The sequence below is a fragment of the Pseudopodoces humilis genome, chromosome 10 (assembly GCF_049639895.1).
Source record: "Pseudopodoces humilis isolate 2021_Gansu_Grassland_sample_001 chromosome 10, ASM4963989v1, whole genome shotgun sequence".
Classification (NCBI taxonomy): domain Eukaryota; kingdom Metazoa; phylum Chordata; class Aves; order Passeriformes; family Paridae; genus Pseudopodoces; species Pseudopodoces humilis.
In genome coordinates, this window is record NC_142209.1 from 3,082,745 (window position 1) to 3,095,791 (window position 13,047).

The window sequence follows — 13,047 nt, forward strand, 5'->3', positions numbered from 1 at the left end:
ATTCCCAGCACACTGGTGACAGGTGTCTCCACTGCTGCATTCCAGCTAAAACAAATGGCTGTTCAGCTGAGTACCTGAACGGCAATGGAAAAGCTCCTTTGCTGACCCAGCATCAGTGACTGGGTCATCCCCACCAGCCTCTCCACCAGCTCCTCTTATGCTCAGACTTCAAACTTCAGTCAAGACTTGAAGAGATTAAAACCCTACACCAAATGAAAGCTGTCTTCTCTGTTTCTTCTCCATTGTTTCTTAACTGGTTTGTACCCACTTCAGCTCTAAAAACTACAAATGTTTCCTTGTCTTTATCCAAGTACCTCCTCAATGACCAATATACCACATCTATTTGAGGTGTCTGAGCTTTTCTGCTCCTTTAACCCATTCCTGTCTACTCAAAAATTATTTAAACTTCATATATTTGGCAGAGCCCAGAACAAGTACATCAGTATTATTCTACAGTTCCATCACTCATCATAAAACTAGCCTTGGTGAGCACCAACATGTGCACAGGCTGTGAAGAAACAGTTCTGTTCACTCTCGTCAGCCTTTTGCACTCCATCCCATAATAATGACATAATAATCACAGACACTGTGATTTCTGAACTGTGATGGAGTAAGAACATTTCTTGGTTACTGTGTTTCTTATCCATGTTTGAAGCAGCTGTTACATACTGGGAACAAGAAATATAAAAGCTGATAAACTGATATAAAAACCAGGAAACTAATAAATATTCTGTACAGCACAGGAAGAACAAAGAGAGATTCAAAACAAGGAAACTTCAAACTCTGTACCAAAGTCAAGAGCTGAAGATTCTCCCTTCACCTTTTCTTAAAATTTTATTTGTTGTTCTTCTACCTTCAGTAGTAAGCAAAATTGCAATGCTCTGCTTTTCTAATTTAATTTGCACATGAAGCAGATATAGGATCAATCCCTGATGGAGAGCAACTCTTACTAACTGAAGATGCTGTGTTCACTGTCATCAATCTACCCTAGAAGAACAAATTTCTTAACAGTTCATTAACTGGAAGATCATAAGAATATGGGACAGGGATTTAAGGCTGCTGATTGACTTCTAAGTAACGGTGCCAGAGTTGCTCCTTTGAAGTCCTATCATTTGTTGTGTTATGAAAGTGAAGAAGTTGTACCAAGAATGACACCAAACAGAAAATAACTTAAAAGGCAAAAAAGTGTTCACAGTAATACTGCAATTAACACAGCTTTTCTCTTTCCCTAGGGCCTCACCTCACGGAGCTGGTGAGTTGCATCCGTAGAGAGCTGTGCAGGTTCTGCCTGTTTGGCTGAAGCCTTGCACAGGGGCTCCTGTCCAGCCTCCTGCCGAGACTGGACCAGCTGCTGCAGTGACTCTGCATGGACCTATTCAGAAAACAGACACTTCAGCTCTTCAAAATGGTCTGGCTATAGTAACTACAGATTTATTTCTCAAAATCTGGCAGAAAAGAACTTTGAAATAGGCCCTTGAGAGTTTCTTTTAGCTATATTAAACTCTTTTGGCACTTTCATATTCTCAAATTAAGAATACCTGTAGACATGGATTTACTTATAATATTTTGCCTCTTACACACTCTGTATTTTTGAAGGGCAGCCTTACCTGAGCTGCTTTCTGCCTTGCCTCTTCCAGTTGTCTCTGACTTTCTAAAGCTTCTTGTTCAGCCTTGATTTTCCAAAGAGCCAAGTCCCGTTCATGACGCTGCTGTTGTGCCTACAGATCAGGAAAACAAGTTTTAACCATGCAAGTTAAATATAAAGACATGATTTGCCTCAGCCACTGGCTGCAACTACCTCTTAAAGATCTGGATTTACTCTGCTGGGGTGTCTCTTCCGCTGAAACAGTATTTTTAACCTACTGACCCTCTTCCTTTTTAAGGCAATGCACATTCCCCATACTCTTCCACTACAGTGCAGAAAGGAACTTAGGAGATCAATTAATTCAACAAACTAGAATAAACAATCTTGTCAACATAAGGAAACTTCAAAGAAAAATACTGTTTTTGTGGAATAAAACAAATCATCCAGCCCAAACAAATATACTGCATGGCATTGGAACTCAACATCAATCCCAGTAAACAATCATGCTTTTATGTGAGAAACACAACCAAAACAGTGATTCCAGCTAATGGTATATCAATGAGACATATTCCAGAGTAGCTACTTTCTTGGTGTCAACTTAAAATAAGAAAGGTAACATCCTAAAAAATGGCCATTATCAGAGATGCCCCATAATGCCCATGACGATTTCTCTGCACTGCTAACAAACCCTTAACTTGCCCTAACTTGATTAATTTTCTTGCAAACAAACAATAAAAGAAAAAAAAGTTAAGACAAAAAAGTATTTTCCTGTTACCTTAAGAATCTGAGCCAAAGAAACACTCTCCTGCTGGGCAAGGGAAATGCCTCGTACTCGCTCCAGATCTGAGAGCTGCCGCACGGACTCCTCAATAGCACTCAGGTAGTTCAGCTCTGCTGACAAACGGTGCTGCAGCCCCGCAGGGGAGAAACGCATGCACCCTGCAGGAAAAAACACACACTGCTCACCCTCACAGACTTCAGTGTCCCACATCAAAAACTCAAGAAAAAACACTAGCTGCTCTGGCATCAGCATGGTTTTTACAAATACTCACCGCTTGCTGAGGATGCTCCTGCTGCAGACCTGCTGGTTCCCACGCCCACGTCAGGGAAGGCCATGTTTGGCTTCAGCCCTGGGGCTGTACCTCCAGAAAAGCCAGCAGGTGACTTGACTCTTTCTGCTGTATTGCCTACAGAATCCAACTGCAGCATTTTTTGGGAGCTGGAAGATGGAGAAGAAGTTGGTGTCTTCTGGGGTCTTCCCTTGTCTGAGAAACTGACAGTGAAACAAAACCAAAAGGAGTCAATATTTCTCCTGGGCCAGCCATTTGATAAAATAAAGGAATAACCTTGTTGTCCATTCCTACACACAAACAGATCCATGCAAAGGGCACAGTCTATTCGGGATATGCCTGTTTGCATATGCTCAGTCTGTCTTCAGGAAATGGCCTCATGAGATTTAGGTTTGTCCCTAAATCCCAGTTCAGAGTTAAGTTTCTAAAGCACCCTATTTCCCCCCAAATATTAAGCCTAGTTAGCACATAGACAATTTTTTTAAAAAAAATTAACACAGTATCTTCATGTTCTACATGACCAGACAAACAGTTTCAGTGCCTCCTGTTAGGTGCCTGCCATGAGAAAGTCAGGAGGCAATCATCTGCATGTGCATTTTAAAGAGTGAACAGTTTTATTATCAGCACATGGATGCAACTGATTGTGAAAAACCACTGCCCTGAGTCTTGATTTATCTCCTAAAATGCAATGGAGACCAAAACTTGACCTGAACAATTTGTAAGATACTATGGTAACACTTTCTGAAAAAAGACATTTCTTTTTTAAACAGAGAAAATTATATAGATGCTTCTTAAATTTACTATTTCAATTTTATTAGGCTGAAGAGGATTAACAGAGGCTGTTTAAATTCTTTGGAAAGACATTCTGCTTTACTTGGCATATCTTAGGAGGTCAAAGGACCTTTCAAACCCAATCTTGGATGTCAGCAACAGTCTTCAAGAGAAGCCAATACCTCCAAACTGTTCTAAACCAACACAGAATGAGAGATCACTTGTATTATTTGATGCTTTTTAGAAAAAAGTGCAGTGAAAACTGAGTGTTTCATAACCACCTTCATTGGACAATTAGCAGAAAAACTGCCCTTTTAGCTAGCCAAAAAGAGGTTGCAACAGAAAACATATGTTTCTTTCTTTTTTAATACACTCTTTTCCAAGGATGTCTCAAAAGGCATTGATTCACAGAGCTGGATAGGCTTTGTGAGTATTAGCTGAACTCAAGTACAACCAAAATTGTCTGTGTTTCTACTGAAAAAAGAAAGGTGACTGCACAGGTTGAATAAACCCTGACACATTTCTAACAGACCTCTGCTAGAAGAGGGAACCAAAAACTGCATTTCAATGCTTAAGGTACTGAACATGACAGCACACCAGGTTTCATATTTAAAATACAGGGAAAAAATATTTCAGGCATGCACATCCTACTAACATTTGACCATTTCTTTTACTTCCCTTTTGCATATCCGAAGACACAGCCAGTAACACTTCCAAGCATCACTATATTTGCATAAAGTCTTATAACATTCCTGTTACCTCATCAGGGAGTGTCCAGACAAGTTTTCCAGTGTGCTGTCTGTATCTGGGTTCTGCTCATGGTCTTTATTAGAAATTCTGCTACTCGGTAAGGATTTCTTAGCCTGTTGGGATCCCCTCTCTAATTCAGACAGTATTTTATCTTCTTCCACAGAAAAGTGGTGAGAACTTCCATTGAAAGAGTCCAACCCTAAGAAACAAAAACAGTGTCAAAAGTTTGTTTGGTTCTACATGTGAATACCTTGCCATCACAAGCCCCAAAACAATGAATTGAGAAGTTTTTCCCTGATTAAAGAAGCCTTTGGGTTAGAAGTCTATAGATCCAACAAGCAAGAAATGTAGAATTGGTAATGAAGTTCTCTCTTGTATATTTTGTTCACGGCCAAAACTGTCACTCAGCTTTCATTTCAGCACATTATCAGCTTAAATAATGAAAATACATATTTGATTATTTACTACTAATAATCAGAATACAGCCTAGCTTTTTGAGGAAAAGGTAAAGAATTTTGAAAAAACAGGAAGAGTGATAATTTAGAATGCCTAATCCTATTTTTGTCATGTTTCTATTGGCTTAAAGCCTAGCTTTTTTTATCCATTGCTTATATACTATGAGTGCACCAAGCCTCAAGCTTCTTCATGCTTTTGTAATGTACATGTTACCATAGAAACAAATGTATTTATTAATTTGTGCACTGATGAAAACTAACTGTGATCCAAAGAAAAAGCATTCAGGCAAATTTGCTGCCACTTCACAAACATGGCCATAACTCAGAAGCCTATTGGCATTTTCTCAGTACAGAATCTAAAGATAGTTCCCACACAATATTAAAACTGACTTATTAGAAGGCTGGCTTAGAAAAGGAAACTTCAATGCTGTTAACAAGCTCTTGCTTATTTAACTTTAAATTACTGTATTTTAAAGTCAAGGCATAATCAGAGTCAAAAAGAATCTAAGAAGGAATCACTGGAGGAATAAATTGATCCATCATCCCATCAGTATTAGATTACAGTTTCCAGATATGTAGGATTGCAATTTCCCTAACAAGAAAAGCCTTCATAAAAAAGAATACTCTACAGCCAAGTACTGCACTTACGTTCCTTTTTCCCTCTCTTTTTAGAGGAAGCAGATGAGCGGGAAGACGCTGCAGACCGGGGTCCAGACGAGTGCTGAGAACCAAGCTCCACAGAGCGAGGATCAAGGGGAGACTTCCTACTGGGAATTTCTTCCTGAATGCTTGAATTACTGCTGCCAGCAACACTGAAAAGGAGCACATTGATGGTGATTAAGGACTTCCAGCTCCCATGTTATACTGTGCACAAGAAAACTACCACACTTGGAATTAGAGACAAATGACTAAACTGCACTAATCAGCCCATCCAGAAAAGCATTTTCCAGGTTTTGAGATTAAAAGCTATGACAGCTAAGACATTGGGAAGTTTGATATGATATTGAACGTATTGAAAAATGCTTCCAATAATATGAAAGACTAAAAGATGGATAACAACTATCCTCTCCAATTTTAACTCTTGAAGAGCTATTTGACTCCTTTTCTGAACAACATAAGAATGACTGCATTTTATCTGCATTTCAGATAATCTCTGGGCATACAGACATATATTTGTTGTTATACAGATATCAACTGCCAGAAATACGAGCAATTTTCAATAAAGGGTTACAAAAGACTTGCAAAAAAGAGATGCCAACGCATCATACACTAAATAATACCAACAGAAGAAAGAAGTTTTAATCAGAAAGATACAATTTTTTGCAGCCAACATTTTCAGTGTGCAAAGTGCCTTTTAACTTCGTTTCTTCTGAAGTTAAGTATCACTTGTGGCATCCCCCAAGGTGCCCAAAAGACATAAGTATAACTCATTACAAAAAAAGAAGGTCTTGGAAAATTCAGGAAGCCATGCAGTAGACATGGAGAGTCTAGGATCTACAGTCTTCAAATTTTGATCTGAACAAAAGCTTTTAAAAATTCATACAGACAGTTTGTGTATCCGTTACTAAGTAAGCACTGACAAATGCTTTCTGAAAGCAATTGCATATTTACTACAAAGTTTTGAAGTACTGAAGGCGTTTTCAGACTTCAAATAGCTTTTCTATTTTTTCTGAATTACAAGACTACACAACTGAGCATTATTGCAGCCACACAAGTCAGAGAACTAATTTTCACTGCACTACAAAGGATAAGAATCTTGTCTAAAGCTACCTGTCTGGCTAAAGAACAGCAAAAATGAGACAGGGAACAGGAATACTGGACTCTATCTTAACTATGCTGGCTGCTATATTAACTGCTAGGTCCTAATAAAGTACTTCATCAATTTGACAAGTACAGTACAGTGCAGCAGAGAAGATTTCCAGCATATGATGAAACAAATTTTGTATTAACTATTTTCCCTTGAATTCTCCATTTTTATTTTTTTAGGAAGTCTAACAGAGTTACCTGAGATCACGTGAAATCTTTTTGTCTGTTAAAGTGCTGCTTCCCTGTGATGAGACAAAATCATCCTCGTAAGAAGCCACGCTCTCTGGAGGGCTCATGGCAGGGAGCAAAGGGCGCAGAAGGGCAGAGCCTCCATTAAGCCTTTCTTCAAACACTGAAGGGTGGAGAGAGAAGGGAGAGGACAAAAATTATAACAAACACAAACATACATCAAATAGGAATTAAAATGCTTCCAACCCTGAGTTACAATGACTACCTTTCAAACACAAAATCATCAGGAGAACAGCAGTAGAGCTGTCCCATGGCAGTTTTAACAGAACATAATAAGCACAGTCTTCCTCTTTTTGCAAATTATCAAATTCTTTACTTTATTAACATACTCCAACCAAAACATTCTTGAAGAGCACAGTGCTTTAGAGTCATCTGCAGAAAATTTTATGCAATCATCTTTAAAGAATACGAAGGTAAAAAGAAAAAAAACACAAGACAAAAATCAACTTCTCAGAAAACACTCCTTCTCAGAATAAGGAGCTCCAGGCCAGAAGCAAAGTACTCATAAAAAGAGGAATAAATCTGTACAAAAAAGGAAAATGAAAGAAAGCCTCCTGCATGAGACAGCTGTAAATCATGTCTTACACAATTCACATTTGATACCTCTGAAAGCACATTCTTTAACTATGAAGTATGAAGTGCATGGAGCAGTAAGACTGGAAAAATAGCAATTCACAAGAACTTTGAGAAATGTTCCCGTTTTTACCTTTTCCGTGAAGTTGGTAATTCTTTGCAAAGATGTTGATGACACTGTGGGGGCTTCCCTTTGCCAGTTCCTCCCAGGGCCCCTTGCTGTGTGTGTCACTTGTCTGAGTGAAAAGTGGGGAGTACCTCTCAGCTGCTTTCTGAAACTCCTTTATGGGCTCAAAAGCATTTCTCTCCCGAATGCAAAAATCCTTCTCTTTTAATGTCTCCAACATTTTCAGTGGTAGCTGTTTGTGCTGGCCTCCTTCCTCTTCTGAGAGGTTTTCATCACTCAGGAGAGGCCCTTCGCTGATGGAGTCAATGCTGGACTCGTGAGGAGTAATGGCTTTGCTCAGAGGATATGCCTGGTTCTCATGCCCTGGGGAGTCCGTTTGCCTCTTGGATGAATGTCCCAGGTTCCCTTCATGCCTGTTAGCAGCAGGAGACCTCAATCCAAGGCTCACTACATCAGTAAGAGGTCTGATGGTCTCAGGGAGCTTTTTAAACTCACTAAGGTTGCCTACCCCAGGAAGGTTGTCATCAAATGCTGTATGAGACATGCAGGCACCCAACATCCTTTGAATTCTGGCTGAAAAAGTATTTTCATTTTCCTCCCTCACAGGAGGACTCACAGCCTTTGCCCACTTTCCCTCATCCTGGTTTTCTTGCATAAATTCTGAGTTCCACATGGTACCATAGTTGATACCAGCGCCAGCCAACTTTTTGGCTTCAGTTTCAATCCTGCTAGAAAGGGAAGCAGCTGTAGCTTTCAAAGCCTCAAGACGATCTAATTTGCTCTTATACTGGCTGGCAGAAAGTTTTACTAAGAGATTTTCCTGTGCAGCAGATGAATTCAGGTACGACTGAGGCATCAGGGACCCCACAGGGGCAGAATGGCTCATCCTGCCTGCCAACATCGCATCACACTCCTTTGACAGAAGGTCCATCTGCTCCAGACTCCAGTGCTGGGAACAAGGGCCTCCACTTGAGCCCAAGAGAGCTTGTGGGTGGGGGAGCTGGACTCTTGGGCTCAACCTGTCTGGCTGTACCCATGGGGGCTCCATCAAATCGCTCCTGAAATGAAAAGTCAACATTTATGTTGATGACTTGCACAAGTATCGATGTCTTAGATTAAAGCATTGTTGCCACAGATTTGATTTCAGGGCAAAATACTTTTTGGTGAAATCAGAGGGGCAGGGAATGGGACAGCAAACAGACACACAAAGTTATTGAGTAAAAAAAACACCAAACCAAACAACACAGCACTTCCCAAATCTGAAATGCCATTGATGGTGTACTCTTTGTTTTAGGGTTCCAACAAGCTGAGTTTTTTCAGTGTCACCAATAATCCTTTTCCAAAAACTTCCTCACTCCAAAAGGGAGAAATTTCTTTTTTTCTCCTTATCACCTGCCCATGTCCAGAACACCTCAAAAGTCCCCCCAAAAAACTTCTTCTCTGATTACTATGAGGGTCTCTGAATACCTTATGCAGTCCTGTGAGTCTCTTCTCTCCTCTACTATGAGCAATTACAATTTTTCTTTATGATGTTACACTAACAATATTTACTATATGGTTTAGCTTTTTATTCTACACAAAGTAATAGATGGCATTCTCAGTGAGTTTCCTTGAACTTTTCCAGAAGGGAAACAGGTCTCATTGCACTTACTAAGTCAGAGTACAGATATTGAAGCAAATATACACCTAAGAAGTAGTAATTAATTATGCAGTTAAAAATGAAGACACTTGCACAACAGGGATACTAAGGATATCAGCATTTTTAGTTCCTTACATCTTGGTTAGGCACCTTGACTTGCAGTAAGAAAATTTTGATAGTACACTGAACAATTCAAAATTGGGAAAGCTGCCTGAAAACAAATAGGGAAAGGCTAGCTCCAAGCAGAAGCAGAGGTGTTTGGTACTTCATAGAGAGTAACTAATGGCTGAATCCAAGATAATAGATTAAACAGCAACACTGAGCAAATCAAGTAAAAAAAAAAAAATCAACAGATACATTCATAGGATCAGCTTCTCTTGCCCAATGGCAGAGGAAATAAGAGTGTCTCAATATGAAATACACATCCCACTGATTACCAGCAACCACCATTCACTCAGTTACATTTATTTACACACTCGCAAACCAGCCATAGCCAAAATTTTCATATGGATTCCTGTATCAGCTTCCTCTTTACTGCGAGGAAAATGCTGTAATTGATGTAAAGAAAATTACTCTTGCTGGAACAGGAACTCAAGAGTCAAGGCTATTTTCACCTTTCAGAGGTGAAAACAGGAGCACCTTCCTCTCTCTCCCAAGGCCCCATGTGCTCACCTCAGTAGTGGCAGCTGTGGTTCCGAAAGGGACATGTCACTGCTGGAAGATGCACTCGGAGGACGCTCCTGAGCCTTGTTTTCTTTGTCAGATTCCCCAGATGGCTGATAACCAGGTCTGGGCTAGAGATGAAGACAACCAGAAAAATGCATTTTCAAAAGTGTGTCAGAGTTTAGGAGCTCTTGCCTCATTACAATTGAAAAGGCTAATATCCAGAATTCAGCTTCTCCTTAAAATAGATGATTTTCAGTCAACTTTCTAGTAGGTCTTGCTAGGCCAAAAAGCAGCCACTATCAAGTTGAAATCACTGTGTTTAAGCAAAGCTATGCATTTTGTTATTTTTTCTTAACCAATAACCACCAGAGCAGCACGAGTTACAAGTTCCCTAAATGTACAATCTCCTATTCCTGCAAACAACTGCAAGACATTGAGTTAGTGAATCAGCTGTACCTGTGTTTCCTGCACTGTAGGCAGCTGAGGTGGCTCTTCTAAAAGTGTTCGTTCCAGCAAGAGTTTGGAATAGGTTTCCTGTAACCGTTTGGCTGCTGAAGGCTCAGGAGGAGGCACATTCTTCACTTTACTAACAGCCTCCTTCTGCTTTCTGTAGAGCTCTTGGAGCCTTTTGTTCTTCTGTTCTGTTGCCTCCTTTTGTGCTTTCTTCTCTTCATTCTGCTTCTTCTTCCTCTCCTCCTGCTGCCTGATGATGTACTGACGAACCTCATCACTGTCATAGTGGCGTTTCTTAGAGATCACCTGAGGCTCCTCACTGGCTGCTACCTTGTCCGGTTTCCTTTTAGTTGGACTGTGGCTCCTCAGATTTTGAGCAGGCAAAACAGATTTTTGATTCTGCTTTTCTACATCTGTCTCTTGCTTTGTACTCATGGAATCCAATTGCAGGTCATCAAGAATTCCACGTATCTCCATGGGCAGGAAATCCTTGTTTACAGAGGCATGATCTTCTTGGTTATCACCTGGAAAAGCAGCTTCCAGTTTTCTCAGACTGGTCTCAGACCGTACTTTACTTCTTGACCTTTCAGAACTTCTTGAAGAGCTTTTACGGGTAACATCCAATCTAGAATCAGAACCTGTCCTTCCAATGCAGCCTGCTAAAAAATGAGATGTCAAATATGTCAGGTAGCAATCAAATTTGGGAAACAGCTGCAAAAAGAAGGATGAGAGAGGAGGGCAGAACTCGCTGCAAACAGCTCTTGGCTTCACTCAGTGTCACAGCCTGAATATGGCAGCCTTCGCTCAGACTGAGCTCACACCCTTTCTACTTTTACCAGCTTTACCACCTCACAGGCAGAGGAAGCAAAGCAGCTCCCAGCATGCCTTACTGTCCTGTCTGAGATTCTGGATAAATTCTGAAAAAGGCTGGTGGAGGAATCAATGAATATGATGCACATGGATGGATGACATTATACTGATGTGGAAGAACCACAATTCCTGTTAAACTGGGATGCTCAATCACTGTTTATGGATTATATACAGCACACCTGGAAAATTAATCTGGCCTGTGGACCACTGCTAGCCATTCCTTTCCCCATTGGCCTCAAGAGGCAAAGACAGATTGCAGGTGCTCCATTTTCTGGTTGCAACCTATACCTCATCTTTTCCAGATACCCCAAGCACCCATGCAGCATGTACTACCCCTCAAATCCCATGTGCAGGGATGGTGACACCAAAAAAAAGTCCATAATGCACGCAGGAACAGAGGTTATGCACATCAACCATGGCTATGAGTGAAATTTCCCCCCACCTCCCTCAAATTCCAGGTTAAAAATAGGAGTAATTTTGATAAGAAACTTCTATCTCAGAACATTCTATCTCTGACGTCTGCTCTGGTCTGCAGACATGCGGTGTTATATAATAAAGTAAAATGAAGTAAGTCCAGTGATAAAAGAACAGCTTACCAGACTTGGCAGCTTTCTCTCGGCCTGTTCTGTCACTGGATACAGCTCTTCTGTCCTGTTCTATTCTGGGAGCTGGACCTAAGATCTTTTTTACCAGCTTTTGTCCCTCTCGCCAGGAGGATGCACTTATCACATAGTTTCCACCTGCAAAATAAAGAATAAATAAAAGTCAAGCTCTAAAGGATTTGCCATGATATCAGGAAGAAGTATTCATTGCAGCCATTCATCATTTCTGTACCATTTAATTCTGAATTAGTGGTACAGCTGCAGTGACACAAACAGTCAGAACACTAATGTCCCACTGTAACACCCAAAACACAGTGCAGCACATTAAAGCCCTATAAAAACTGATTTAGAAAAGAAGAATGGGTTATGCAGGTCTAAAATACACAAATAAGCCTTGCTAGGGACAGGGGTAATATTTCTAGAGCTGTTCACCACCACTCAAATATGGAAAATAAAAAATAAAAACATAAAAGCAACTAAAATGTTGCAATAAGAGGAACAAAAATAAAGGTGAGATATAAAAACCCCTTAACCTTCCTACCAAAATAGTATTTGCTAATACCCTAGGAAAAAAACCCAAAATTACTTTAAAGGTTTTTACATGTTATTAATTGTTGAGACACATGTCTTGTGAGGAGGTTAAAAAATATCAAGCAGCAGATGTTTTACACCAATGCTAACTCACTGTCTCTTAGCAGGCACTTCTGTTCCAGCACTGAAAACAGTTAAGAATAAACCCTATTAGTTGACACACAATTCAAAGATAGAATATCTTGCAGGTGACAGAAACACAAAATGTTCTAGGATTATTTTATCATCCTATTATCATATAATTAAATTATAACAATTGGTTATGGTGGCATCTTTAACCAATATTGGGTAGATTAAATGACAGGTTTATTCAACTCACCTTTCAACACACTAACTTCCAATATTACTAATATTTTTTTTTTAATAATAAAAGCACTTTGGAGAAAAACACAGTATAAAAAAGAAAAATTAATTAGATTAATTCAGATAATTAATGGTCTGTAAATTAATCAGACCTTTCAGGGGTACTTAACTGCTAGAAAAGTACCTAACTTGAATATACAATTTGCAGTTGATTTTTAACAATTCCACTTCAGGCTCTACCTCCAAGCACTCTGCCTAAAGAGACGCAGCCACTGCAGCATGAGATCACCACAGCCAAACAAAAAAGGCACTGTACTGGGCCCAACAGCACTTTGAAGACAGGATACCAACAATGTCAAGTGAAATCCAGCACAGCAGAATAATTGTTTTGGCAATCCCAGTCCTCAGTTTCCAGCCCCCTTTCTTGTTGTTATTTCAACCAGAAGTCTGCAGCCCACTACTCAACCCTTTGTTAGCAGAACTCCTTGCCTGCATTGTAAATTACCCAAGTATTTTATAAAAGAGCTGTCACTTGAA

The 13,047-nt window shown here is 39.9% G+C and overlaps 1 protein-coding gene across 11 annotated transcripts in view; it reads right to left on the bottom strand.

The window, feature by feature from the left end:
* The window catches only part of CEP350 (centrosomal protein 350), a 71,262-nt gene that overhangs the window by 35,696 nt on the left and 22,519 nt on the right, over window positions 1-13,047 (bottom strand). For 9 of the 11 annotated variants that reach the window (XR_001331847.2, XM_088060149.1, XM_014257560.2 and 6 more), the window contains exons 9-19: window positions 11,611-11,754; window positions 10,148-10,803; window positions 9,698-9,819; window positions 7,393-8,444; window positions 6,636-6,789; window positions 5,280-5,443; window positions 4,186-4,375; window positions 2,638-2,858; window positions 2,361-2,524; window positions 1,608-1,718; window positions 1,241-1,372 (exon numbers count right to left, since the gene is read on the bottom strand). Coding sequence is in view for 10 of the 11 variants with exons in the window: in XM_088060149.1 (XP_087916275.1) it covers window positions 1,241-1,372; window positions 1,608-1,718; window positions 2,361-2,524; window positions 2,638-2,858; window positions 4,186-4,375; window positions 5,280-5,443; window positions 6,636-6,789; window positions 7,393-8,444; window positions 9,698-9,819; window positions 10,148-10,803; window positions 11,611-11,754 (3,110 nt within the window). In the remaining variant the exon portion in view is untranslated. The remainder of the gene's footprint in view (window positions 1-1,240; window positions 1,373-1,607; window positions 1,719-2,360; window positions 2,525-2,637; window positions 2,859-4,185; window positions 4,376-5,279; window positions 5,444-6,635; window positions 6,790-7,392; window positions 8,445-9,697; window positions 9,820-10,147; window positions 10,804-11,610; window positions 11,755-13,047) is intronic. The other 2 variants (XM_088060152.1, XM_088060150.1) reach the window with 1 other exon arrangement.